The 27,284-nt window shown below is 35.2% G+C and overlaps 1 protein-coding gene across 1 annotated transcript; it reads right to left on the reverse strand.

Moving 5' to 3' along the window:
- On the reverse strand, nucleotides 1–26,778 carry LOC119086640 (E3 ubiquitin-protein ligase RLIM-like). The gene is made up of 7 exons (XM_037199101.1): nucleotides 26,055–26,778; nucleotides 11,851–12,027; nucleotides 6,540–6,956; nucleotides 4,754–4,843; nucleotides 3,303–3,479; nucleotides 1,383–1,472; nucleotides 1–1,256 (listed from the first exon to the last, which is right to left on the reverse strand). The coding sequence occupies exons 1-7, from the start codon at nucleotides 26,680–26,682 to the stop codon at nucleotides 4–6; spliced, it is 2,832 nt and encodes a 943-aa protein (XP_037054996.1). The 5' UTR covers nucleotides 26,683–26,778; the 3' UTR covers nucleotides 1–3.
- Between the last annotated feature and the right edge of the window lie 506 nt (nucleotides 26,779–27,284).

The raw sequence follows: 27,284 nt of genomic DNA on the forward strand, positions 1-27,284 counted from the left end.
AACTCAAAATGGAATTTCTGTATCATCAGGAGGATTGATTACTTGTCTACGACAAATAGGACAGTTAGATTTTTCGGGTAGCCAATTATCAATGCATTCATCATGATATTCATGAGAGCAAGGCAGAATGCGAATTCTACTGCTTTCTGTGTATTCTGTAATACAAATAGTGCAGATATTTAATCTATCATTTTCACAAAAAGATCTTATTGGTAAACTATTAATCTGTTCCTTGGTAAGTCCTTTAGGGTGATTATTATGAATATCATTGAAGTTGGCAAAATTAGGCAAAAATGGCCAAGAATCACTATCATCAGATTCTTCTCGGCCTGCAAAACGTCTTGCTCGCCTGGCCTCAGAGGGTGTATGAGAAGATAAAATTGGTTCATTATAGCTTTCATTAATTTCAAAAGTAGCTGGTAAATTTCTATCCCTTACAATAGTGGTCTGCAAAACAATAGGGATTTGCAAAATTGGTCGGCGGGGTGTTGACAATGAATGTAATGAAGAAATTGTAGAATTGTTGGTAGAATGTGAAAAAGAACTAGAAACAAAACTAGAAATACTACTTTCACCAGAATGAACTCTTGTATTATTTTGACTTGAAGATGAGTCATGGGCCTCTAAAACGCTCTCAGGGCAATTATCATGTTCTACCTCAACAATTTGTGTCAGCATTTGCCCTGATGTTCCATAAGGAACTGTAGCTAAAGGAAATTCTAAACCAGTATTGGAAGTTTGAGCAACAGAAATTATTTCAGAATTCTGCATACCTCCCTCATTAGAATGTGAAAATATGTTTGTGTGTTCGTTTCTATTAATTTCCACATTGATAAAGTTAGCTGGTGTTACAGATGTAGACTGATCTCTGTGTGCAGTGCATCTTCTTGTTGGAGAAGATGTGAAAGAACGCCTTCTTTGCAACTCAGATATGTTCAGTGGAAAAGCTGGCCTACCATTAGACAAAGGTTCATGCATGTTAAGATGTGGAAAAGTTTCAGGTGATACACAATGATGACCTTTTACTAAAGCCACCTGGTGAATAGGTTGAGGTGGTCTACTTTCAGTCATTTCTCCAACTATCAGAACTTCCGGACTTTCGCTTCTTGTATTTTGTCTATCTCTAGTAAATGGGTCTTCCATTAAAATTTCAGTGGTATCTTCTTCTGGTGTAAAGGGAATTACACATGTAGACTCAGGTTGTTGACGACGCAATTGCTTCTGGCCATTTCTATTACTGCCATGACAGCTAAATCCTGAAAGGAATACGAGGTCATTTTGTGGGTTTGAGTTCTCATTATTAAAGGTCAATCCCACCCCTACACTTATATCATCATTGTTTGTTTTACCCTGATAATTTGTTGTCCAAAACCCACACTCACTTTTTCTCCTATTTTCAGGTTGTTGAATGGAGGGAACATGGTCTCGTTCAGAATTACCTTGAGGTACAACATCCAATGAATTTGCTTCACCTGTAAACATAAAGTGGAAGATAATCAGAAAAGAACTGTCAAAACTATAACAAATGCTGCCTTGACACTGTTGCAAAAAGAAAGAAAAGAAGCACCTAAAGATTCAGATATTTAATCTTAATTTGATTCATATTTCACATAGAATCAATACTTTTGCAAAGAATAAAAACCTAAATTGACAAGGAAAGGTAAGAGGATTTCAAAACTTCTTTTGAAATAGCTTATTCTAGACCAATTTTTGGAAATTTTAAGTGAATTAGAGGGCACTTCTGTTCAATTTTTCAGAATCTTATATAGCCCCTTGGAGAGGCATTTAATCAAGATAGTAAACAACCAAAAATATTTCTCAAAGCTTTAAAAATATTTTGTAAAAGTTTTACTTATATTATGCATGTGTGTATTTGTCTGTGTGAGTGTATGCCACATCTGTGCAGATGGCTGTTGAAACTACCAGTGTTCAGATCCCCTGGATCTAGAGTCATAGGTAGTTTTGAGATACCCAGGTCCTTTGGAAGAACATAAGCTGACCTTAACTGCTGAGCAATCTGTGCTGTCTCAAAGAAAGGTTCTACTCAAGATACAACACTCATATCAAAGTTAAATTTTGCTTATCTTCTAATATTCATTAGTCTGTAACTTTACTTCTAGACTCATGGGTTGCAAGCTTTCATTGGAAATATAAGAAGCCATCTTAAGAAAACAAATCATTATAGTGGGCTTGCACCAAGGGAGAGAAACATTAATTCTTAGTTCTGAGTATCATTTTTAAGTGAAGCACCAACTATATTGAGGGCATCTTGATTATTGGGTAGCATTCCTTGTGTTTATAAGATGGTTGATACCATTCTTGGCCTTGTCATACTTGATAGAATTAACATAACCTCAGATACTACTCATTATCACAACCAAAATTGTTTTGCAGATATTAACAGATCTCCCTGGGGAGGGGAACAGAATTATGCAAAGTTTCATTTGTTGATATAGACTTTCTTTTGGATGACTTCTCAAAAGAAGAAATAAAAGTGACCAACAAATACATGGAAAAATGATTAATATCATTTGCCATCAGGAATGTAAGTGCATATCAAAATTACACTGGGATGCTCTCTTCCTGACTTACAATAGATTACTACCACTATTACTAATTACAATAGCAAACAGTTTATAATTTATTATCAAGAGAAAACAAAATGATAGAGGTTTGTAGTTGGAAGTTTTCCTGTGCCTTGCCCAGTCCTTCAGCTTCTCAGACACACATAAACACACAGAGGCTTATATTATTTTTAAACTATATGGCAAATGGCTCAGGCTTCTCCCTAGCTAGCTCTTACATCTTAAATTAACCTGTGTCTATAAATCCATACTTGGCCACATGGCTTGCGGCTTACCAGTACTTTACATTTTGATTCTTCTTGTAGTGACTAAAAATTTCTCCTAACTCAGCCTTCCTCTCCCTAGAATTCTCTTTGTCTGCTTATCCCACCTATACTTCCTACCTGGCTATTGGCCAATCAGCATTTTACTTATCAGCAACACAGAGCAATCAGAGAAATACACATTCACAGCATACAGAATGACATTCCACAGCAGAGGTTCACTCCTATAGAACCATTATTGTTTATAGTGGTCTGATCACATTCCCACTGGAAAAGCCTAAAAAAGACCTATAGTTTGCAACTCAGATATTCTTATATGTTGAGTAAATGTTTGTGCTGCTATTTACAAAAAAAATCACAGACTCATTTACTGTAAGATGCTCAAAAGACTTAAATAATAAATTATGCAGAAATTTCCAAAGTACTGAATTCAGAGAATTCAAAGGACACTGACATCTCATCCAGTTGTTGGCTTTTGGAAGTCCTGGGCCCCTCCTTCTTGTTCTTTTCTGGGAACTATTATATAACATCAATACTTCACATTTGTGTTCTTTTGATACACCTCGTTTTTTAGACGTTGGTTCAGATTGTAGATATTCCATTTGCTTCTGGTTATTTTTCATATGTTCTCCTGCAAGAAAACACAAACAACTGTGTTCACGCAATCAAGCTTGTATCATACAAGTTAATCTCTACTTATGATGGGACTGTTTGAATTAATGTGAAGTGTTTCTGTACAAGATTGTGGTTCTCTTGTTTCATCATCTGCCATATTTTAATAATATAAAAAAAGAGGTTAGCCAGACTCTTAAAAAATACCACTACGCACATCCTGAAAATGATGGTCTATAACTGTGACTATCAAACAAAAAAAAGATCAGAAAGGAACTCTAAAACAAAACGTCAGCATATAACAGTGTTTTGAAATTTTGCTTCTAAAAACAGTAAAAAATGAACGAAGAGGGTGGTGATCATGCCCAATCAAGGACTGATATAGTTTAAAGGGAATAACTGGGGGATAGCTGGGAGGAGGGGGAAGCTAACCAATAAGGTGAGTGATGCAAGTAAAAAAAAAAAAAAACACGATTGTCAGAAGCAAAAAAAGAAAAGTGAAGAGTTCATTCTGATAGGCTCATTGACAATTGAAGCTACTTCTAGTGTGAATATGATTACAACTGAGAGGTTTGGAGATGGAGATCAAGATGAGCAATGAGTCTCAGAAAATTTTCACAATATACTAAATAACAGAAAATTTTCAGGGGAGAGGGAGTGAAGACAGAAGAGCCCCTGTGGTGGCTATATTAGCAGAGGGAGGAGTAAAGATCAAAGTAAAAAAAATCACAGGAAATAAAACAGACTTAAAACACACAATGAACCCTGAACATATCACTATAAAGATTTGAAGTGCAATGAAATAGGAAATCGAAAGGTGCCCAGAAAATCTTTGTTTTCACTAATTTATGAGAATAGTTACAGGAAGTCATTTTTCAATATGGTTGTTTAAACAAGATGCATCCTCATGCCAATGGGAATAGGGTAAGCCTTATAATGTCCCACCCCTAGATGAAGAGCTATAGGCAATCAATGGATATTGAAAAGGTATGGATAGTTTCTTCTAGGGGTGAGAACCCACTCATAGGTCATCCAATCCACAATCAAAAGTATCAAGTCATATACACATGTATATATGAGCAACAATATATTTACTCTGTAGTTCATATATATATATGGAGTCATGAATATGAGAATGAGTCAGGAATATATAGGTGTAGTTTCAGGGTAGAGTAAGAAAGAGAAATGATGTAAATACAAGTATATGCATGTATGAAGTTCTAAGAAAATTTTAAGTTTGTAAAATAAAAAAAAAAAAACAGACTACTACTGTTGTCCAAAACCCACACTCACTTTTTCTCCTATTTTCAGGTTGTTGAATGGAGGGAACATGGTCTCGTTCAGAATTACCTTGAGGTACAACATCCAATGAATTTGCTTCACCTGTAAACATAAAGTGGAAGATAATCAGAAAAGAATTGTCAAAACTATAACAAATGCTGCCTTGACACTGTTGCAAAAAGAAAGAAAAGAAGCATCTAAAGATTCAGATATTTAATCTTAATTTGATTCATATTTCACATAGAATCAATACTTTTGCAAAGAATAAAAACCTAAATTGACAAGGAAAAGCAAGAGGATTTCAAAACTTCTTTTGAAATAGCTTATTCTAGACCAATTTTTGGAAATTTTAAGTGAATTAGAGGGCACTTCTGTTCAATTTTTCAGAATCTTATATAGCCCCTTGGAGAGGCATTTAATCAAGATAGTAAACAACCAAAAATATTTCTCAAAGCTTTAAAAATATTTTGTAAAAGTTTTACTTATATTATGCATGTGTGTATTTGTCTGTGTGAGTGTATGCCACATCTGTGCAGATGGCTGTTGAAACTACCAGTGTTCAGATCCCCTGGATCTAGAGTCATAGGTAGTTTTGAGATACCTAGGTCCTTGGAAGAACATAAGCTGACCTTAACTGCTGAGCTGATACATTTCATTAACATTGAAACAAAATACTAATAGGATGAAGGTAAGTTCAAAGACATATCTGAGGTATTTTCCATGTGCTTCTTTCAGTTTTGATGATTTTGAGTTGACAAAAATTGCCTGTAATACCAAATCAATATATTGGACCTAATACAGTATATAACAGGGTATTCAGAAGAACCTAAGGCATTCTTGTATGCTCTATTGGATTCATTTAATACCACTTTCATGATGAAAACAGTTTCAATCACCCTTGGCAAGGTAGTAATAACCCATATTTCACACTCTGAGAGAAATATAAGTTCTATGGTTAGAATATTTTTCAACATCAGCATTACTGAATTTATGCTAAAATAATTTCACTGGGGAGGTTTTCTTTGCATTTTGTGAAACTGGAAGCATTGTTGGTTGTTCCACAGTAGATAAGTAATATCATGGTGCCTAAACTTAGCTTCAATGGCTCACAATTATTTCTCAAGATTAGAAGTGTCCCCTCAGATAGACACAATTGCCTGGAACACATTCTTTGGTGAAGAAATTGAAAAAAAAAACATAACATTTTACTCTGTGAATCTGGTGGTGACTTGCATCAGGTCAAAAGGAAATTTCAAGTCTACAAACTCCAAATGTCAGTCAAAATATCAAGAAATTAACCCAACCTGAAGTATAGGGGGATTTCTGGCAGGTTGACAAAAGCCAGCATATCTCAGAAATTTGTGAAGCCAGTTCCCTGACTACAAAAGGAGTAACTTCCTATACTTCTAACAAAAGGTTTGTATGGCTCTTCAGTCAGCATAGCAAGGTCCAGGCTAGCCTTCAGGCTACCCTAGTCCCTACTAACAAGTCTATTTCAAAGCCCCAACACGAGTCTCCTGGTGATTCCCTCCCCCATCTACTGATACTCCTTCTAATCTGGCTTTCTCCCTCTTCTATGCTCCTGCTATTCTCACTTTGCTTTTTCTATTTCCTATCCCGTGCTATTTTTCCATCTCTTAGATAGCCTTGGCCATGTCCAGTGTGCTGGCTATGTTCTCTCTACTTCTTTCTCTGTCTGTTTGTACTGTTCCAAATGCCTCTAGCTGCTCTGTCTCTCATATCTATGGTAAAACCTTTCCATACCAATAGAACAATCATGCCATTTTATACAACTTACTTTCCATCCGTGGTCTTTCTCTCCAATTTTGTTGGCTCCTGCGTCCTTTTCTTGTCCGACTTCGGGTAGACGGAGCTGCTATCAATGTGTCAGTTGCATTTGCTTCTGATCTACTAAGACTGTTAAACATAGACTTTGATTGTTCACTCTCCACTAGCCTCTCATTGTTCTGCATATTTTCTTCTCCAAGAAGTCTTGCAAAATACAAATGGTCATATTTTAGATCCGGATTCTCATAATTATCATTAACACTATCTCCTTCCATGAAAGTATGAACTTGTGACTCGCTCGGAGATGTTCCCATCCAAGATTGGCATTCTCTTTTTTCTTCTTCCATAACAACACATTGTTGAAAAGCAGTTGACTGGTAACTAGCAATATCACAGCTAAGTATATTATGCAAAGGGTCACCTTCACCTGATATCAGAAAAGGGGAAGAAGTAGGAAGGAATTCTAAGAATCAGACCCACCATAAAATATTTCTTAAAACATTTGTTTTATAAACCACATGCACCAGGTCCTCTGAGTGTATTTTATGACTGTTAACTTGGTAATTTTGTGAGAATCCTAACAGTGGGAGCAGATATGTCTCTGAAGTTTTCTTTCCTGTTCATGGGCCTCTTTTCCACCTATTGGGTTTCCTTGTCAAGCTTCAATAGGAGGGTTTTGCCTTGTCTTATTGTAACCTGCTCTGTTGTGCTTGCTTGTTGTCTCTTAAAGGCCTGTTCATTTCTGAAGGGAAATGAATGGGGAGTCTATCTGGAAGAGAGAGTGATGTGGTGGGGAGAGCTAGAAGGAAATGATAGACAGGAAATTGACTGGGATGTATTGTATGAGAGAATAATCCAGTTTTAGTAAAGAAAAATAAACCACACGAAGATGAGCCTGAAGAGTTAGATATTTCATGAAGATTCAATATTTTCAGAATCAGTACATTGGCCAACAACACAATCTATATTTAAAAGTAATAAAGGGATTGTTCAAATTCATAGTAAAAGCTTAACAATTTCCTGGATAAATTTAGGAACATCTAAGAGAAAAGCAGAACATGTATTTTTAAATATTCCCCTTAGGAGTTTTAACAAAAATCAATTTCTTTTAGTCCATGGTAAAAATTTTGACATGATCAAGCAAATATATTACAATTAAAATTCAATACTAGTGCTTTAGTTCAAATTCCAATTTTATCTGATTTTCATTAATTTATATTTTTTATTTCTAGGATCTGGAATGATGTACCTTGATAATGCATGGGATTATTTGAAGTATAAGTCTATTGAAGAAATTGGCAAATGAAAAAATATTTTTGATTCAAAATAATATGAATGACTCATATTGTTACCAGGATTTTGAGTTGGCCTGAAATTATAAATCAGAGTAAATGAGTATATTGATCCATTGTACTACATATAAGATCTTGTTAAAATCCCAAATATTATAATAGACTAGTATAAGTGAGTGCACAGTGAATAAAACACTGAAGTGACCACTGCATGACTGGGGAGTGGGCAGATATGAAAGAGAGCACAGTCAGAGGCATCAGGTGAATGCCAAGGCTCTCACTTTGGACCAGAGAAAATAGCAAAAAAATGGTGGAATAGTCCTGTAAGTTATAAGTTATTGAGGAAGAAAGAGAACTGGTTAGCTAGAATAGCCTGGGAATTAACATATTGAAGGAGTAGAGGGGGAGGAGAGAAGTGCCATCAGGGTAGTGTAGGGGTTTTGGTATTCATAAAAAGTATGTTACTAGGGACCAGAGGAGCCTGGAATTTGGTTTTTGGCTTTGATATGTAACCACATGTATATACCAAGGGAAGTGGGACTTTCCGACTGACAGAAACACATTTTAGTTGTTCCAGAGGAATGTCAACTGTAGGCTTTTATCTCTTCACCAGCAAACTTTTATAACCCAGCTTCAGCAGAGCCAAGGGACTGTCATTTAGGGATTGCCATAGACTTTTGAAGAATTGAGATTCCCCTTGGACATGACAACTGTATGTATATAAAAACATGTTCAAGGACCAAAGTATTTTACTTAACTTTTGTTAGATTGTAAAATTTCCTATTTCTCAATGGAAGAGAAACAGCCATCAGGAGGTTAGAGCAAGGTTTCTCAATATAATCACTATTGATTTTGGAGGCCAAGTGGCATTATTTGGAAGCCATCTTATATGTCAAATGACATTTGGTAGCAAGCACTCCTAGAGTCTCATTACTGGGATGTTATTTTATCCCTGAGATATTTATTACTGTAATACTACCCTCAACTGTGTCAACCTATAACTATTTAAAAACGAGATATGCCCACTAGGGAGAGAAATAATTGTTCTCAAATGAGACTTATTGATTAAGGGTATGCAACATTTGGATTTTCTTTTGAAGATCCTGCATTTATGAATTCTCAGAAGAAGAAATATACAACTAGCATATTAAAAACAATAAATAATTTTAAACATTGGGAAAATACATATCAAAAGTACACTAAAATATCATTCCAAGCTATGTTTACTGGATACTACACAAATATGCCATTTCCGATAATTGTGTTGAATAGTTGTATAAGAGAATTTTCTACTGAGAAAATGTTCTTTGTTGTAGAAACTTTAAAAAGTTTCCTGATTTGCAACTTATTGAATTCTTGGCATTTAATTGTATGTAATTAAACCTATATCTCATTCACATTTGTGATAAGATATTCAGAAGTCTTATGCCATGCATCACCAAAATTTATAAAACATTTAAATCAGTCAATCTTGAAGTCACTTAAGTTCAATTCATGCTCTATCAATCAACAATTTGGGGACCCCACTTCCTTTTCTCCTCCTCCTCCTCCTCCCCCTCCTCCTCCTCCTTCTTCCTCTTCTTCCTCCTCCTCTCCTCCTCCTCCTCCTCCTCCTCTTCTTCTTATCTATTCTCTACTAGGTCAACTAAAATAATTGCTTTGGTTATAGTCCTTGAGATATGTATACCTTCAAAAATTTAGACCCTAATTGTGGATTTTCTACTTGTTTGTTTTGGGATTACAAATTATGTCTTGTAAAATTCCATATAAATGACAAATTTTCATTCCATGGGAATTTATTCCATTTTGTAAACTTAATGCTTTTCACTCTTTTGGTCGAATTGCTTTAATCATAATCTTCATGTCCCAAATTTGTCATCTCTATTTTTTCACTTTTTGTCATACTTTCAGATTGTTTTAATGAAAAGAGCTGTTCTCTAGTAGGATTACCCCTTGTAAAAAATACAAATGGTCTTTTCCATAGGTTCCCACAAATGGGAGGAGGCAAGAAAAAGCCTCAAATAATCAGATCTGCTATAAAATAATGTCCTGAAATGTTGCTTCAGAAGCAACTGTCAAAAAAAGTGTAAATTTTCTACATATATACAGTGAACAATGAAACATTTTAAATTCATTTTAAAAGACTGCATAAATTTTGAGAAAATATAAAGGGAATCAATATGAAATCTCTCAGCATTTTACCATTTACATAAAGTTATCTAACATTGTGGAAGGTATGCCAAAAATTTTCTTACAATTCACAATAAAGTGATTAATATGACCAAACAAGTATACTGCAGTCAATATCAACTGCTAATTTTTAGCTAAAGTGCATTATTCTCAATTTTTCATTAATCTATAGCATTCTTTCTATGTTATGGTCTCAAATATTCAGGATTATTTTAAGTTGTGAATATTGTAGACACTGGCAAAACACAATCATCTGTAAAGATTTCAAATAGTTTGAGTAAATCTAAATGCTACAAGAATTTTGAATTTAGATGAATTGCTTATTACTCTAAATCTTTAGGTTAAACATAACATATAAATGCAGGTAAGGGCATTGTGGAACAACCCAAATATTATAGTACAATCTTCTTTGGATGTATGTGAGGCCATGTTCAAGAACAAACTTCTAGGGCTTTTGTTAGTAGTACTACTCATACTTAGTGGAAGAAAAAAAGTAGTACTATGTGTGATTAGAGCACTTTATTTTGCAAAACTGAAACCTTTGACTTTTGGCTCATAAGACTAGTTTTAAGAAACAAAACTAGTGAATTGTGGGAAGTTCAGCCATATTCTTGTCATCATCCTACTAGAACATTCTATATGTAACCTCACATCTTCTTCCTTTGGTTGTGATTATTCACAATTGTCTCCAAAATATTAAGAACTATTCTGCAAGAACAGGTACAGCTATTTTCAGTTCAGATCCACTTGATTATAGAGTTTTTCAGTTTTTTTACCATTACTTTATGCTATTGAAAATGTTGCTTGTCTGAGTTTTCAAAAAGAAGGCATACAAAAGTAGCAGAGATATGTTTTAAAAGGTAGGCAATACCATTACCTAGCAGAGAAATATATAAGAAATGTAGACTAAATGATTTTCAACAACAACAACAATAATAATAATATAAAACTCCATAAATTTCCTATTGCTGGTTGTGTGCAGAGAATATTTTCCTGAAGAGCCCTTTTGCAGAGAAACTGCAAACTAGATTTGTTGTTGAGTTTACTATGATAGTTTGGTTTATCTACATGGCTTTACACATACATACCTTCTATCTAGTTATTGATCTGATATGCAACATAGATTTCTAAGATTTTTGAGTTTGTAGAACAAACTAATCTATTTAGTTGTCTTTGATATTAATAATAATGCATATTTCACATTGTGATAGAGTAAGAAGTAGTGAAGTTAGAGCAAAATTTCTCAGTATCAGTATTTTTGACTGTGGGGTCTACATGACTACATTGGAGAGAACTGTCAGGTATTTGTCAATATTCCTAATCTTTCTTTTGCAGGTGAGTATAACATCAACAATCTTAGAGTTGTCCCATTTTACGGTTATTCCAGTACTAACACATTTCTCCCCCATTTTGGATCCACTTGATTGGCGTTTTCAACATGTCTGCTTAGTATTGAGGATGTTGACCTCTCCAATTTTTAACATAACAAATAATGGCAATTAGACTTATGCAAAATGGCAAATATTGTTAGCCACAACATAAGACATCTCAATATGTACTGAGAGGTCACCTTATCCCATTTTACAACAAAAATAAACTCAACTGTTCAAATTCACAGAAGCACTGCAGGTGGTTCTTGAGTATATTCTACTGAAAAGGCATTTATTGTAGAAGGATACTACAAAAGGTTCAACTCCGGAGTTGCAGCCTACTTTGTTACTATGGTAGTACTGAATTCTATAAAATATCTGACTCATTTTCCCTAAGCTACTGTGAAGACACATATTGTAAAGTGAGACCAGCATAACACTCAATTCAGTAAATTTAGAGGTGACTTACCTCCATCACATGCTTCTTTTTTTGTAAAATCAACGTTATTAATTCTGTTTTGACTTGTGATAGGTGGACATGTAGTCAGACTTTCAGATCTATTTCCTTCTAATTGATACGCTCTTACAAATATTACATCAGAGTCTGAATTTTCTGTTTGCAACTGCTTGTTTTCCATATTTTCTCCTGGAAGAAATATTGTGAAGGACTAGTACAGATTTATTAATTTGGACTCCAATTCTTAAAATTAAGTTATTCCAAGGTATCAGAATTATTTGAATTATTCAGTTTGTTACTGAAAAATACAGTTCTCCTTGCTCCTCATCTAACATATTTTCATATTATTACAAAAAGATTAGCCAGACTCTTAACAAAATTGCTACTAAGTACATGACAGAAGATCAACTATCTCCTGGACCAGTTAACATAAAAAGAAGTAGTAAAAAAGGAATTCCAAAAACCTGAACTACCATAAAATAGTATGCACAAACTTTTTCTATAAACACCATGAATGGAGAAACAAATATTTGGATATTTTACATAGCTATTATTTTCAAAATTAATACAATTGTTAATGGCACAGCATAGTTTTTATAAGTAAAGGGAGAAAGGGAATCTGGTTTCAACTTCCTTTGCAAAGATTTATGATATCCTAAATAAATTTAGAGAAATTTCAAAGAAAAGCAGAAAATATCCTATTTCAATATTTCACTGTACATACAACCTTAGAAACTACTATGGAAGACTCATCAAAATAAAGTCATTTCGGTTTGTAGCAATGATATTAATATGTTTGAAGATACTGTAGCTTAGTTTAAGTGCTGGTGCTTTCTTTAAAATTACATTTTTGTACTGATGTTCATTATTTTAGGATATTATGTTTTATATTTCTTGAATGATATAGTTTTGATAACTCATGAGGTTAAGTTATAAATTTGTTCAAGATACTGACAAAAATTAAATTAAACTTATAGGTTTAAAATAGTTTGAATAATTCTTAATGTTACTAGAATCTGGAATTGACATAGAGTGCCTCTCAAACCAAAAGTATATTGAACCTAAGCTTATACATCTAAGACAACACCAAAGAAGCAACTTGTTATAATTGACACTTCACTGTATTGACATAAGACTATGATGAGAGAAATGCAAATCAAAACGACTCTGAGATACCACCTTACACCTGTTAGAATGGCTACGATCAAAAACACCAATGACAACCAATGTTGGACAGGATGTGAAGCAAAGGGAACACTCCTCTACTGTTGGTGGGAATGTAAACCTGTACAACCACTGTGGAAATCAGTATGGCGGTTTCTCAGAAAATTAGGAATCGAACTACCTCAAGACCCAGCCATCCCACTCTTGGGCATATACCCAAGGAATGCTGATTCATACCATAAAGATACATGCTCAGCTATGTTCATAGCAGCACTATTTGTAATAGCCAGAACCTGGAAACAACCTAGATGCCCATCAACGGAACAATGGATGGAAAAAATGTGGTACATATACACAATGGACTACTACTCAGCAGAGAAAAATAATGAAAGCATGAAATTTGCAGGCAAATGGACGGAACTAGAAAAAATCATCCTGAGTGAGGTAACCCAAACTCAGAAAGACAGTGATGGTATGTACTCACTCATAAGTGGATTCTAGATATAAAATAAAGAACAATCAGACCACAACCCATAGAACCATAGAGGCTATATATATATTTATTTATATAGCATGGAGGTCCCTAGGACGATTGTGGCTTATAATAAATTTCAGTTTTACTCAAAAAAAAAGACTATGATGAGAAATAACTGATTATAGTGGGGTTTCTCACTGGGAGAAAATTGTAGCCTTCTGGCTAAAACTGAATTTTATAACATCAATACTCTTCAGCTTCTGGGCCTAATAGCTGTATAAGGAATCTATCCTCTATGTTGTAGAATAGACATTTCTGGAAGTTCTGGTGTAGACAAGTACATCACCAGCCTTACCCTTAGTTTTGGCAATTAACATTTATTTTATGACATCCCATTGGGGAACACATTTGTCTCCAACTGAGTTCTACTTGATTAGCATTTTATATTTCTATTTGCTGTCAAAGATGCTACATTTCTGATATCTCACAAAAATCAATATGCATGCTACCTAGATAGAAGAAAATGGTGCATAGGATTAATCATTATGTAAAAATACATCAAAATATTTGAAATGTCATCTCAAACCATTTTCAATGATTATTATCAAAATAAATAACATACCAAATTCCATAAATTTGCTAAGCCTGGTTGCATCTGTATCATTTTCTACTGCAAAAGAATTTCTTGTCAGTTCTATAATAATAGTTCATCTCCACAAAATATCTGTGCTTTTACTTGAAAGGTAGGATGACAAATTCCAAGCTACATCTGGGTGGTGCTGTGAATCATTCGAGTTCAGAAAACAAAAGAATAAACTCCTTTCCAAAGAGAAAAATGTGACAAATATTGGTATTATAAAAAATGTGATAGGACATTTGAAAAGTACAAAGGAGCAGAAAGGAACACAGTGAAGCAAGTAGAGCATAGGTTTGTCTATGTTATTAGGGATGGTGGGAAATTATCAAGGTGCCATCCATAGTAAAAATCCAAGAGCTGAGATGAGAACTAAAGACAGTGAAAATTTATTACATGTAATTATGACAGGAAGTTTCCCAAAACCTGGAAATTCACAAGCTAAACCATTTAGAGCCTCGGATAGAAATATACAGATAAAAGCTTCTGTACAGCACATGAGTCATATGAAAATAAAATCATATCTTACCTAAATATTTCACAAACAGGAAAGGAAATTCTAACAGAGAAGTTTATACTAACAAATGTTAACGTTAAAAAATCAGAGAGATCTCAAATAAATAACTCAATGATATGCATTAAAGTCACAGAAAAACAAGAACAAGCCAAAAACCAAACTCAGCATAGCTGAAAGAAATAATAAAGATCAGGGCATAAATTAACATATTTAGACTGAAAGAATACAAAGAATTAATAGAGCAAAAATATTTGAAAAGGTAAAAAAATCAATAAACCCTTAGCCAAATTAATAAAAGGAAATGGAGGACTCATATCAATAACATTAGAGATGAAACAGAAGACTTTTCAACATATACTAGTATAATTCAGGTGAGTATTAAGGAATATTTTGTAATCTATATGTGATACCATAAAACTATAAAAAATAGATAAATCTGAGGACACATATGATGTATTGAAATTGAACCAAGGAAGGCATAAGTATTGAGAATATTTATAGAAACAAGATTGAAGCAATAAGAAAGACTACTCGTAAGAAAAAGATATCTAGATCAGCTGGAAGCATTACTGAGTTCTACTAGACCTTTAAAGAAAAATTTACATTAATGCTATTTAATATATTCTTTGAAATATGGGTAGAAGGAGTATTAAGAAATTCATTCTACACAATTTCATGTCACTATACCAAAACCAGGTAAAGATATATCAAAGAAAAACTATAGAACATTGTTCTAATGAATATATACAAATAATGAAATATTTGCCAATTTAATGAGAAACAGTTTTAAAACTATATGCTGCAATAAAATCTATTTCATTACAGACATATAAGTATGTTTAAAGTATGCAAATCAATAAGGTAATGCAGCACATAAACAGACTACTACAGAAATGATGTGATCATCTTAACAGATACATAAAAGGTCTGTGACAAAGTTCAAAATACCTTCCTGATGAAAGTTTTTAAAAAGCTATGTATAGGAAAATATTAACAGATAATTGTTGCCACATGTGACAAACTTACAATTGTTATATAATAAATAGGGTGAAATCTGGAAATACTTCCTCTGAAATCAAGAGTAAGACAAGGGTATATATACATGTTCTCTATGTACTTTTGTGGAGTGCTAGAATTTGTCTTATAGATTATATCATGCTATATTTAAAACACCCAAAATATTTTATCAGAAAATTTTGAGGTTTGGTAAATACTTTAAGAAAAAAATTATTTTATATATAGACAATGAGCATGCTTTTAGCAAATCAAGGTAAACAATTCCATTTACAATTCCTTCAAAAACTAATAGAATATCAGGAATAAGGTTGAGCAAGGAGATTAAAGGCCATTACAGTGAAATTTTTGATACACTAAATGTAAATCAAAGTTGAATCTAGTAAATGGAAAGACTTCCACATGACCATGGAGTTGGCAAACTCAAAATTATAAAAACTTTCTAAGTTCCCAAGTTGTCTAAAAGTTCAATATAACTTTTGTCAAAATTGAAATGAAATTCTTTGTAGAAAGAGAAAACATGATCCTAAAATTCACATGAAATCTTAAAACATCCTTAGTAGCCCAAGTGATGTTTAGCAGAAAGGGAAATGATATAGATATTATAATACCTTATTTCAAACTATACCACAGAGCACAGAGTCATAGTACCAAAAATATGACACATGTGCTGGAAAAAAAAAAAACCAAACAACACCCCCTCAAAAAAAAAAAAAAAACATATGACCAAATGGGAGAGAATAAAGAGACTAAAATAAGCTTATACAGGAACAACCTTATAAATGCTTTTTGACAAACACACACACACACACACACACACACACACACACACACATCAGAGAGAAGAAAGTATTGACCACTAGTGCTGGGAAAACATGCAGATAAATGAAATTAGATAATTGTCTTTGATCCTGCAAAGAAAAGTCAACTCAAAAGAGTTCGAACACCTTAATGTAAGACTAGTGAAAGCACTGAATCTCTAAAACTCCAAGTGAAAAATACTGCAGGATATAGGCAGTCAAAGTTTTTTTGCAAGGACCCCATTAATATGGAGAATAATCTCAAGAGTTGAAAATAAAAGGTAATACATAAAATTATAAAGCTGCCTACCAAAGGAAACAATATCGTGGAGATACAAACTACAGAATGGGGAAGGGTAATTACAGCTATAAATATTGGAAGGACTTAGTATCTAGAATTCCTAAAAGAATCAAAGAAGAGAATCTTCACAAAATCAAAGGGGCCACTGAAATCAATGGCCACATCTCAAAAGAATATATAAACATGTATAAATGTGTGAAAAAAAATTGTCCCAAATCATTTTCCATCACGGTAATGCAAATTATCACCACATAAGTATTCCATCTCACTCTAGTTGTAAGAGTTTTCATAAAAAAGAACAATAAATTAACAAGCTACGTTTCACTTTCCTCAGGAGAAACTGTCTAAATGTGAATCTGAAATTAGAATGAAAAAAAAAACCTACCTTCACATTACATTAGGGAAGGAATAAATGTCAGTTGTCTTTTATGTTTGTTAGTCTTTTTTTTTCTTTTTGCTTTGTTTTTTTTTTTTGATACTATCAGGCCTCAAAGTCCTGATCCTTCTTCAGCCTCAGGAATGCTAGGATTACAGACCACAATGCCTCTTTATCTCTGCTTTTGTAAGTTATTGAGCCCCAAATTAGTTTCTGTCACTTACCTTCTATTGTGGAGTTATTTACTCTTCCCATCCTAACCCTATTTTTCACCACAGTGAAAAAAAAAAAAAAAAAGCTCCATTTCCACCTAATTCTCATAATTGGTCATTAAACTGCAGTCTCTTCAGCAACTTTTCTTCTGTACTTTCACCTATGATGCTTGGTATGGTATGATGTTTTTCCTCATAAATTTGTGATCATCTCTCAGGTTGTTTAGAAATTGACTGAAGACTTCTTCATGAGCCAATCTCTATTTGACTTTTGTGCAGTGGTGAAGATTCATTCTCTTTCTTGTTAGAACATTTGGACTTTCCATCTTGGTGAACAAGTGGAACAATGACTCTTGTCCCATTTTTTTTTTTAAAGAGTATTGTTGCAGCTCATCCTCTTCCAAATCCTCTCATCTCTATGACCCTCAGCCTAAGGTGAGTTTTCCTGATCAACTCGTAACATAGCATCAATCAATAGGAGATGTCTAGGTGCTCACTATCTTTTGCATTATTACAAAGCATAGACCAAATGCATATTAAGTTTCATCTTACCCATTGCAAGTATTTCCAAGTAACTTTGTTAGGCCAAGCACTGCCCATCGATGACTTTCAATCATGAGCTCTTGTTTTTTAGGAACCCTTTTCAAGTTCTTCTGTGTGTTCTAGTTTTTTGTAAGCTAAATTACAGGGCTTTAATGCCAGTAGTGCATTACATAAACCACATGCTTCAAAATGCCTTTTCAAGGTAATCATAGCTAAATGAAGCAATGCTCATTTTCAGGTACATAGGAACTTCTGGCTTTTCTTGTGAATGCCTCCTATCATATCTGTATCATAATATTTGAAAACTCACCAGGGTTAGAACTAACCCTCTTCAATTGTTTCCTCTCATTTTAAAAATAAGATCTTAATGGCTACATATTATGCAATCAAATTCCTTCAGTACTGTGGAAAAGATTTTAAATTGTTTCAAAAAATGCTATCTGAGGCTTGGAGGATGTTGTAGCCCAGTAGTAGAGAATCTTGTGTCCCCAAGCATGAAAAGAAAGCTAAGTTTTTATTCTCCATCCCAACACAGTATGTAAGTAACTAATAATCAAGTGAATAAATTAATAAATTCTGTGTCAGGCCCCCTAGCACAGGAATTCTGCTCAAAGGCACCATATTTCATTTTTATTTTATTTTCTCATAAATCTAATAAATACTGAAGCAGAATTCTAAAATGCCACAGGCACTTTTAAAATAGATATATAATTGAGACAGGATTGGAAATTCCTTACTGGAATCTTAGGGCTGGAAGAACTTTTGGATGTCTTGGGCAACATGACAATCCTCTGTCAAAACAAACAAAAAACAAAACCCAAACAATGACAACACTAATAGACATGCTGATGTTGAAGGGGAAAATCTCAAGGGGCCTGACCTTAGATAATGAACTACAAGCAATTAATGACTGCTCAGAGACTACCAAGGAAGGGCCTCCTAGTTAGTTATCTAATACTAAGTGGTCAGCCCTGGAATCACATTCATATAAGCAACAATGAAGGGACACAGTGGGTTGTATGAATATATTTATCTTTTTATAAGTCCATGTAGTAATAATAATGAAAGAAAAAGAGGTCATTAATTTGAGAAGTGGTAAGAGTAGGAGGGCTTGAGAAGGTCTGAAGGGAGGAGAGAGAAGTGGGGAGATGTTATAATTATATTTTACTTATGACTTTACAGGTATGGTTCCGTGTGTCTTAGTGAAAACCAGGATGCCTCTGGAAAAATAATGCTTATTTGTAATACCACTACACTTTGAAGAGTTTTTGAACTCATTAGTATTACCTGTTCTACTGGCTTGTTTTAAAATGTGTTGTTTAAGTTTCTTGATAATGGGGACACTGTGGTACTGAATTTGAGAAACACTGCATTATTTTATTGATTCAATGAGTCCATTTTGCATAAACTGACTCAGTTACTATCCTTGATACTACATGTTTTATCTAATGCTGCAGTAGTCTGCATTCTTAATTTAGATTCTATATGAGGGAAATATCACATAACATCAATGTGTACTGTTTGTTCTCTTTATGTCTTTATGTCTCTATAAAGACAAATGGATGACATGGACTACATAATAGAATTTGAAAAAATCTTTCAAAAACGTATTACAATAAATCTGAGTCATACATACAAGTGTGAGTTTCTACATGTAGAATTTGGTTATTATGTATGTGCATGTGTTGTCAGAGAGAAGGAACACACTTTGAAAACTGGCCTAAACTGGGAGCTGGAGATGAGAATGTGACCCTGATTTATGTAGAGACAATTGATGCAGTCTATAATTTTGATTTTGATATTTTCTACACAAAATAATAGACCAATGAATATATTTCAAGTACTTTTTGACAAAAGGCACTTGGTTTTGCCTGCTTAACATCCACTTAACATACATAAGACAATGCCATTCATTACCAAGGGAAAACAATTCACCCTCAAAATCTTAGTCTATTTGACTTAGTGAAGCTGAACCAACTGTCATGATCAAAGAGAGGGTTATAGAATGAGGCACATCTGAATAGCCCTTTTCAATTACAAGTAAACATCTTTGGCTTAAGCATGACATAAAGTCTAATTAAACATAAAATTTAAACTCTCTATCTCAGAACTAACAATCCACAATACCTGGGAATCTGGTAGGAAATTATCCCTCTTTCTCTTTCCCACCACTACAGTTCTTTCATTCTCATCCCCAACCTGTGGCAAAACACTTGCCACCTCCATTTCCTGGGGACTCTGATTCCAGTGGCCTCAGTATTCCTACATCATATGGACCCATCAAGACCACCTCTGTTCCTTCCTGTCAGTCTCAAAATACATTCTACACTGAACTTCCAGTGACAATATTTGGCAGTGACTCAGGTTGACAAATCCCATCATCCTTGTCTTCTGCTAAGAGCTCTTCGTTCTAACCCTCAGCCCAGTAACGACATGTTTACAAGTTTCCCCTCCCTCCCTTTTCTACTTCAGTCATTAGAGAGTAGAGCTCCTGATTCAGACCGAGGGTCCCTCTAGTTCTTTCATCCCTGTTTCTCCAGATGATTCATTGCCTTACTGTAACCTTCATACAGGATATCCTCTTCCTACCATACCTCTGATTCCCTGGGGACCCCCACTTCAAAGGTGTGAGGAGGATACCCTGAATTATTTCCCTTTTCTCCTATCCTACCTCTAGTCCTCCCTGCAACCCACCAACCTGCAAAAGCTCCTCTACCAGGCAATGTAATGAAGACTGTGAAAATACATTGTAATAAAATAATGAAAACAATTTATGACAAAATAGTAGAAATTAGCAAAGAAAGAGATACACTATAAAAAAATCCCACAAACTAAGATAAAATTGGAAATGAAAAACTTAGGAAGCCAAATAAATCTGTGAGAAAAGTCCTACCAACAGATGCATGGAAGGGAGAATGTCAGTTGTCAATGACATGGTAGAAAAAATGGATACATAAGTTAAAGAAACTGTTAAATATGAAAAAAAAATCCAGGCAAATTCAGGAAATCTGGGATACCATGAAAAGACCAAGTCTATGAACAGTGAAAATAAAGAGGAAGAAATACAGGCCAAAATCATAGATGATATCCTCAAAATCATAGAAGAAATTTCCATTAACCTTAAGAAGGAAATGCTTATCAATGTACAAGAAGCACATAGAACACCAAGTAGACTAGACCCGAAAGGAAAGTCCCTTGGGCACATAATAATCAAAACAATAATCATAGAGAACAAAGAGAGACTAAAAGCTGAAAAGGAAAATGACCAAGTAATATATAAAGGCAAACCCATTATAATAACACTTGATTCCTCAACGGAGACTCTAAAAGCCAGAAGGGCCCAGACATATGTTCTCCAAGTTCTAAGAGAACAAAGATCCCAGTCTAGACTACTATATGCAAAAAAAAAACTATCAATCACAATACATGTAAAAAGAAAAACCTTCCATATAAAACTAAATTTAAGCAGTATCTATCTACAAATTCTGCTCTAAAAATGTCACCAGAAGGAAAAACTTCACACAAAGACCCCAAAAAGAGGAAAAAAATTAGAGACCCGTCTCTCTTATGAACATAGATGTAAAAATTTTCAGTAAAATCCCTTCAAACCTAGTCCAAGAACATATTAAAAAGATTATCCACCATGATCAAGTAGTTTTAATACCAGAGGCAAGGGAAGATTAAATAGAGCAGGGTAGTGAAGAGGGTTTATGTTGAGGAGTATAAAGAGGGCAAATTGAGGGGTCATATGGAAACCTACTACAGCAGATATTTCTTAAAATATATACATATAAGCCAACAGTGTGAGGCATGCCTTTAATCCCAGTACTTGGGAGGCAGAGGCAGGCAGATTTCTGTGAGTTTGAGACCAGCCTGGGCTACAGAGTGAGTTCCAGGAAAGGCACAAAACTACATAGAGAAACCCTGTCTAAAAAAAACATTATATAATTAAATAATTAAATATTAAATAATCTGAATGCAAATAATGGGGAAGACAAAGCCTCACTAGACAACCCTTGCTACCAAGTGAAATCTCCAGCACCAGGAATGTGTTACATATTATTGAGTTCTTGGTAAAGGAACCTCACAGAAACTCCCAAACAACTCAGGCTATTGCTGAAGCTATTGGTTGGTCTCGATAACCTGAAAGTAAGGCCTCATTACTGAAGACAACACCCAAATAATTCATTTAACATGGAGAATTTGAGCTGGTACCTATCTAGAGCCTTCACTCCTACTGACTCTTATTCATTGTGCTGGAAGGTACCCTGCATGATGCCAAAGGAGAAAGGTAGACACTAACCCAACAACATTTTTTTAAATCTACTCTGGTGATCTGTCTGCAAGATACATTGGTGCAATAGTGGCATAAAGGTTGTGGGAATAACAAACTACTGTCTGGTTAAATTTAAGGTACAGTCCTTGAGATGGAACCCATGCTCAACACTGCCAAGATGGTAAAGAACCTGAGGCTAGATAGATCACACACCTAAGTTAAAACTATTGTTTTACTTAAGGAACATAGCAATAAATGACTGCTATTGATATTCTACTATATTCATAGATCAGTACCCTGCTCAATCCTCAATAGAGAAGTTTCCTCTTGCACAAGATGGAATAAATATAAAAACTCATGTGGTGGTCTGAATAAGAATGGCCCCTATAATTTCATATGTTTGAAATTTCATATGTTAGTCATCAAGGAGTGGTAACACTTAGAAGTATTGGAAGGTATAGATTTGTTGGATGAAGTATGTCATTGGGGAGGGCTTTGAGAATTCATAAGCCCAAGCCAGGTCCAGTGGATCTCTCTCTTTCCATTGCTGAGAATCCAGAAGTAGAACTCTCAACTATTTCTCCAGCAACATGTCTGCCAGTGGTGTTGGTGCTGTCATGCTCCATGCCATGCTAATAATAGACTAAGCCTCTGAAACTATAAGCAAGCACCATTTAAATGCATTCTTGTATTTATAAGAGTTGCTTTAGTCGTGGTGACATTTCACAATAGAACGCTGACTAAGACAATCCACAATTAGACAATGTGCAGAGAGAAAATTTGGAACACTCAGTCCTAAATAGAATGACTTCATCAAATCACTCCTCTCAGCGCTTAGTGAACTCTGTAGAAGAGGAGATAGAAAGATTTTAAGAGTCAGTGTGGGTGTAAGACTCTAAGGAAACAAGGCCTCCCAGATACAACAGGCTGTTGCACATATGAACTCATAGCCTGTGATAGCATGCAGAGGGCCTGCATGGGTCTAAGCCAGTTGGATTTCCAGACCTGAGTGGGGAATTGGACAGAAACCCCCATTCATAATGCAGAAGCTATCTCTTGTTGATACGCACTCCCAAAGGGAAAATTAATTTTCTCCAAAGAAATCTCATTGGTTATTCAAACCACACTTAATGTCTGGACCCATGCCCAGCAGTAAACGGCCAACAAAAACTAGCTCTGTGGCATTTTTGGAGGTTCTTTGTCTCATGCTCTATTTGAAAATATTTTTAACTTTATAGATCTCGATTATATATTATGGTCTCTAATTTCATATTTTATTGGATTTCTGGGTAAATAAAAGTATTTCTATAACAGTACATATTTCTGATTATATATTATGGTGTCTGGTTTCATGTTTTTATGGGATTTCTGCATAAATAAATATGTTTCTTTAGTAGTATGCATGTCTTGTGTGTTTACTTTGGGTGTTTGTTTTTCCTTTTCTGTTTTTTTTTTGGGGGGGATCTTGTTTTGATGCCTATTGAATCTAATGAGAGAGAAAAAAGGGGTGGTTGGGCACGTGAGGAGGGTCTGGGAGGAGTTGAGAGAGGGAAAACCATGATCAGAATATACTATCTAATGAATGTATTTCCAATTTTAAAACAATAAGGTATTGAACATAATTTCTAAGCAAAGGATTTTGTAATAGTAACCATGAAAAAGAAGAACAGCAATGGACACTAGAACTAGTGTCATCAAATGCAAAGCACAAAGAGAAACGATTCTGAGAGTTGGTTCAAGCTCTGAAATCAAACTAGGAATAAGTGTCTCACAGAATAGTCTTCTGAGACACAAAAGACAGTTTAATAAAGTTTAGGACTGAGTCAGGAGTGGGTTATGTCAACCCTAGGGAGGACATTTATGGGACAATGCCAGAGATGACACTTACTATAGCTTATAAAATTCAAATATTAAAATATGTGCATCTTGAATTTTCTGAAGCATGTTAATCAGTTTTCTTGTTAATTCATTGTAAAACAGTATTTGTGATGGATGATCCCAAAGCGTGTCATACAATTTCATAAAACTAGCACTATATGCATTTTCAAATTTTGGTTTTTAAAACATCAACAAACTTTGAAGTCCAGAAAACTATTATATTAGGGCAGTGGTGGCACACGCCTTTAATCCCAGCACTCAGTAGGCAGAGCCAGGTGGATCTCTGTGAGTTCGAGGCCAGCCTGGGCTACCAAGTGAGTTCCAGGAAAAGACACAAAGCTACACAGAAAAACCCTGTCTCAAAAAAAAAAAAAAAGACTAGCATTATATGCATTTTCAAATATTGGTTTTTAACACATCAACAACCTTTGAAGTCCAGAAAGTTTTATATTAAGGAATATATAATCAAATAAACCCCAAGTTATATATCATTAACTTTCTTAACAGTTTTTATAAGGTCATACATGAAAGTCAATAGACAGTGGAAGTCAAAAGAAAGTAAAAGTCTATTTATTATTTGCCTGATTCTTTGTGTGTACTGCTATACCCATGCAAAGTCAGGGTGACTGAAAGAGGAGTTGTCATGAATTTAATAAGTTTGTTATTTATTAATAAGTTTGTCATTTGTTTCTGTACAACTATATCATCCTTATATACGAGTAAATAGAACACATAAAGTACTCAGTCTGTACTGTAAACACCACATTAGTAGCTAAGTATAATTCCTCAGCTGCTAGAGTTGTGTTTGATACACACACACACATATGAACATTTGAATGGTGCATAATAAATACATTCTTAAAAACTAATTGTAATATATTCATACAAATGAATGTTTTGCTTATCATTTAGACTAGAAAATATATAGCAAATAAGCATTTACAGTTTTCATTGATTTTTAACTTGAAAGGACGAAGACTAAGAATCATATCTAATTACCAAGTTTTAGATAAGAAATAAGAACACACGTTGTCATAGGAAGCTTCAAATGCTGCTAATACTGTATTAACTTTATATTTAAAAAGTGAGCATTCTAAAGATGATAAAGTTTTACTTCAAATAAATAAATAAAAAAATTTTAAATTTCCATACTTTACATGAATTATAATATTCAAATAACAGCAATAAAATGCAATATAAAATTAACTTTAATACTTGACACAAGTTTACAATAAAATCCTAGACAATATATCATTTTTTTCAACTTCTATTGGCTTTTGCCAAAATCTCTCTTAACTCAGTAAGCCTCTTCTCCCTTTACCTCCACCCTTCCCAGTACTCAGGCTCTTTGCTGAGGAATTCTTTTTTTTATTTTATTTTATAATTTAATTTTACATATCAGCCATGAATTCCCCTGTCTTCACGCCTCCCCGTCCCCCCACCCCCTTTCCCCTCCCCCCCACCCCTTTCCCTCCCCCAACTCCTCCCCCCACCCCCCCCCCCCCCCCTCCCCCACCTCCTCCCCCAACTCCTCTCCCCACCCCCTCTCCCCTCCCCCACCCCCTCCCCTCACTCCCCTTCCCCCAACCCCACCCCCCTACCCCCTACCCCACCCTCCTCCCAAACCCCTCCCCCCACCCCAAACCCCAAAACACCTCCCCCTCCCCCTAATCCTCTCCCCTCACCCCCAACCCCCAACCCCCCCTTCCCCCAACCCCACCTCCCCAGCTCCCCCCACCCCCAACCCCACAACCCCCATTCCCATCTCTTCCAGGGCAAAGACTCCCTTGAGGACTGAGATCAACCTGATAGACTCAGTCCAGGCAGGTCCAGTCCCTTCCTCCCAGACTGAGCCAAGTGTCCCTGCATAAGCCCCAGGTTTCAAACAGCCAACTCATGCAATGAGCACAGGACTTGGTCCCACTGCCTGGATGCCTCCCAAACAGATCAAGCCAATCAACTGTCTCACTTATCCAGAGGGCCTGATCCAGTTGGGGGTTCCTCAGTTATTCTTATTTGGGCTTACCTCCTCCTTCGGGACACTCGAAGGCATGTGTGCGTGAAGATCTAGATTTCGATTTCTTTTTTTCTCGTGGACGGTGTCTAGACCTTGGACAGGACTTCTCCGGCAGCTGATGATCGGACATCGATGACTTGGACTTGGATCTTTTTGTTGATGATGATAATCTTCTGTGTGAGCAATGAGATTGAGGCTGCGATTCTGAACGATCTGAAGAAGATCTGCTGTGAGATCTGGATCGGTGACTGGTGGAGGAACAACAGTGTCTTTTGTCGTTACTCTGGTATTCATGGTTGTCTTCTTTAAAATGGTATTGCTCTCCCTGGCCACAGCTAGGCTGAGCATTCTGTGGAACATCATTGTGCACCATCTGCACTCGTAATTTATAACCATCCAATAAAATCCCATTTAAGGCAACCATTGCGGTCTCAGCATCACGTTTGTTGTAGAAATGGATGAAGGCCACTCTGTAAGGCTCTTCGGTTAAGTGATTTTCGGAGATGTACACATCACCAACGGGCCCGTAATCCTCAAACACACGCTTCAGCGTGCTGGATGAAGTGAAGTTTGCCAGGTTGTCTACCTTGAGGAAGGCCATTTCTTCCACATTAGGAAGAGGATGGCTGTAACTCATTTTCCTTGATATTTCAGTCTTATATTCTCTGAAATGAACAGTTATTAGGGGGAAATAGAGCAGATCCGTGAGAAGAGCTCTATGGTTGCGGCCATTTTCTTGACTGCTTGGCTTTGAGTATTCGATTCCCTTGTATTCGCTCACACATTCTAGAATGGTTAACTTAGCCCCGCCCACTCATAGAGTTGAAACTATTTGAGAAATAGAGGAATATAATTGCATACCACTTTAAAATAAGTGGTGTAATCACAACACAATTATTTTAACATTTCTGGTACAAATTCAGACATTCAGAATCAATTAAAGGTTAGAATTGAATTTATTTATACTTAATATACCTTTACCTTCCAATGTTCTTAACCATAGAGTGGAATTATAAATTTACTAAACTTTTTACTGGTTCCATTCAGTAATCTATATAACAACAATATGAAGGTTAAAGAGGGATATCTAAACCCCTACATGAGTGACCAGAACCCTCCCTCAAGGACCACCAAGCACCTCCTGCAGGACCTCTAATTGCCATTTTTCACCCATAGAACATTCTAAATGCCCTAAATGCTGGACCTTGCCCCAACCCTACAGAATAAAAATCCCAGTCT

Source organism: Peromyscus leucopus, chromosome X (genome assembly GCF_004664715.2).
Source record: "Peromyscus leucopus breed LL Stock chromosome X, UCI_PerLeu_2.1, whole genome shotgun sequence".
Taxonomy (NCBI): domain Eukaryota; kingdom Metazoa; phylum Chordata; class Mammalia; order Rodentia; family Cricetidae; genus Peromyscus; species Peromyscus leucopus.

Bases quoted from the DNA above. Each gene is read 5' to 3' on its own strand.
- LOC119086640 (XM_037199101.1), bottom strand. From the start codon at position 26,682: ATGAGTTACAGCCATCCTCTTCCTAATGTGGAAGAAATGGCCTTCCTC. The intron at 4,844-6,539 runs GTAAGTTGTATA...TTATGTTTACAG, and splicing joins AGAAAGACCACGGATGGAAA to GTGAAGCAAATTCATTGGAT. The intron at 3,480-4,753 runs GTGAGTGTGGGT...GTTTTCTTGCAG, and splicing joins ACCTGAAAATAGGAGAAAAA to GAGAACATATGAAAAATAAC.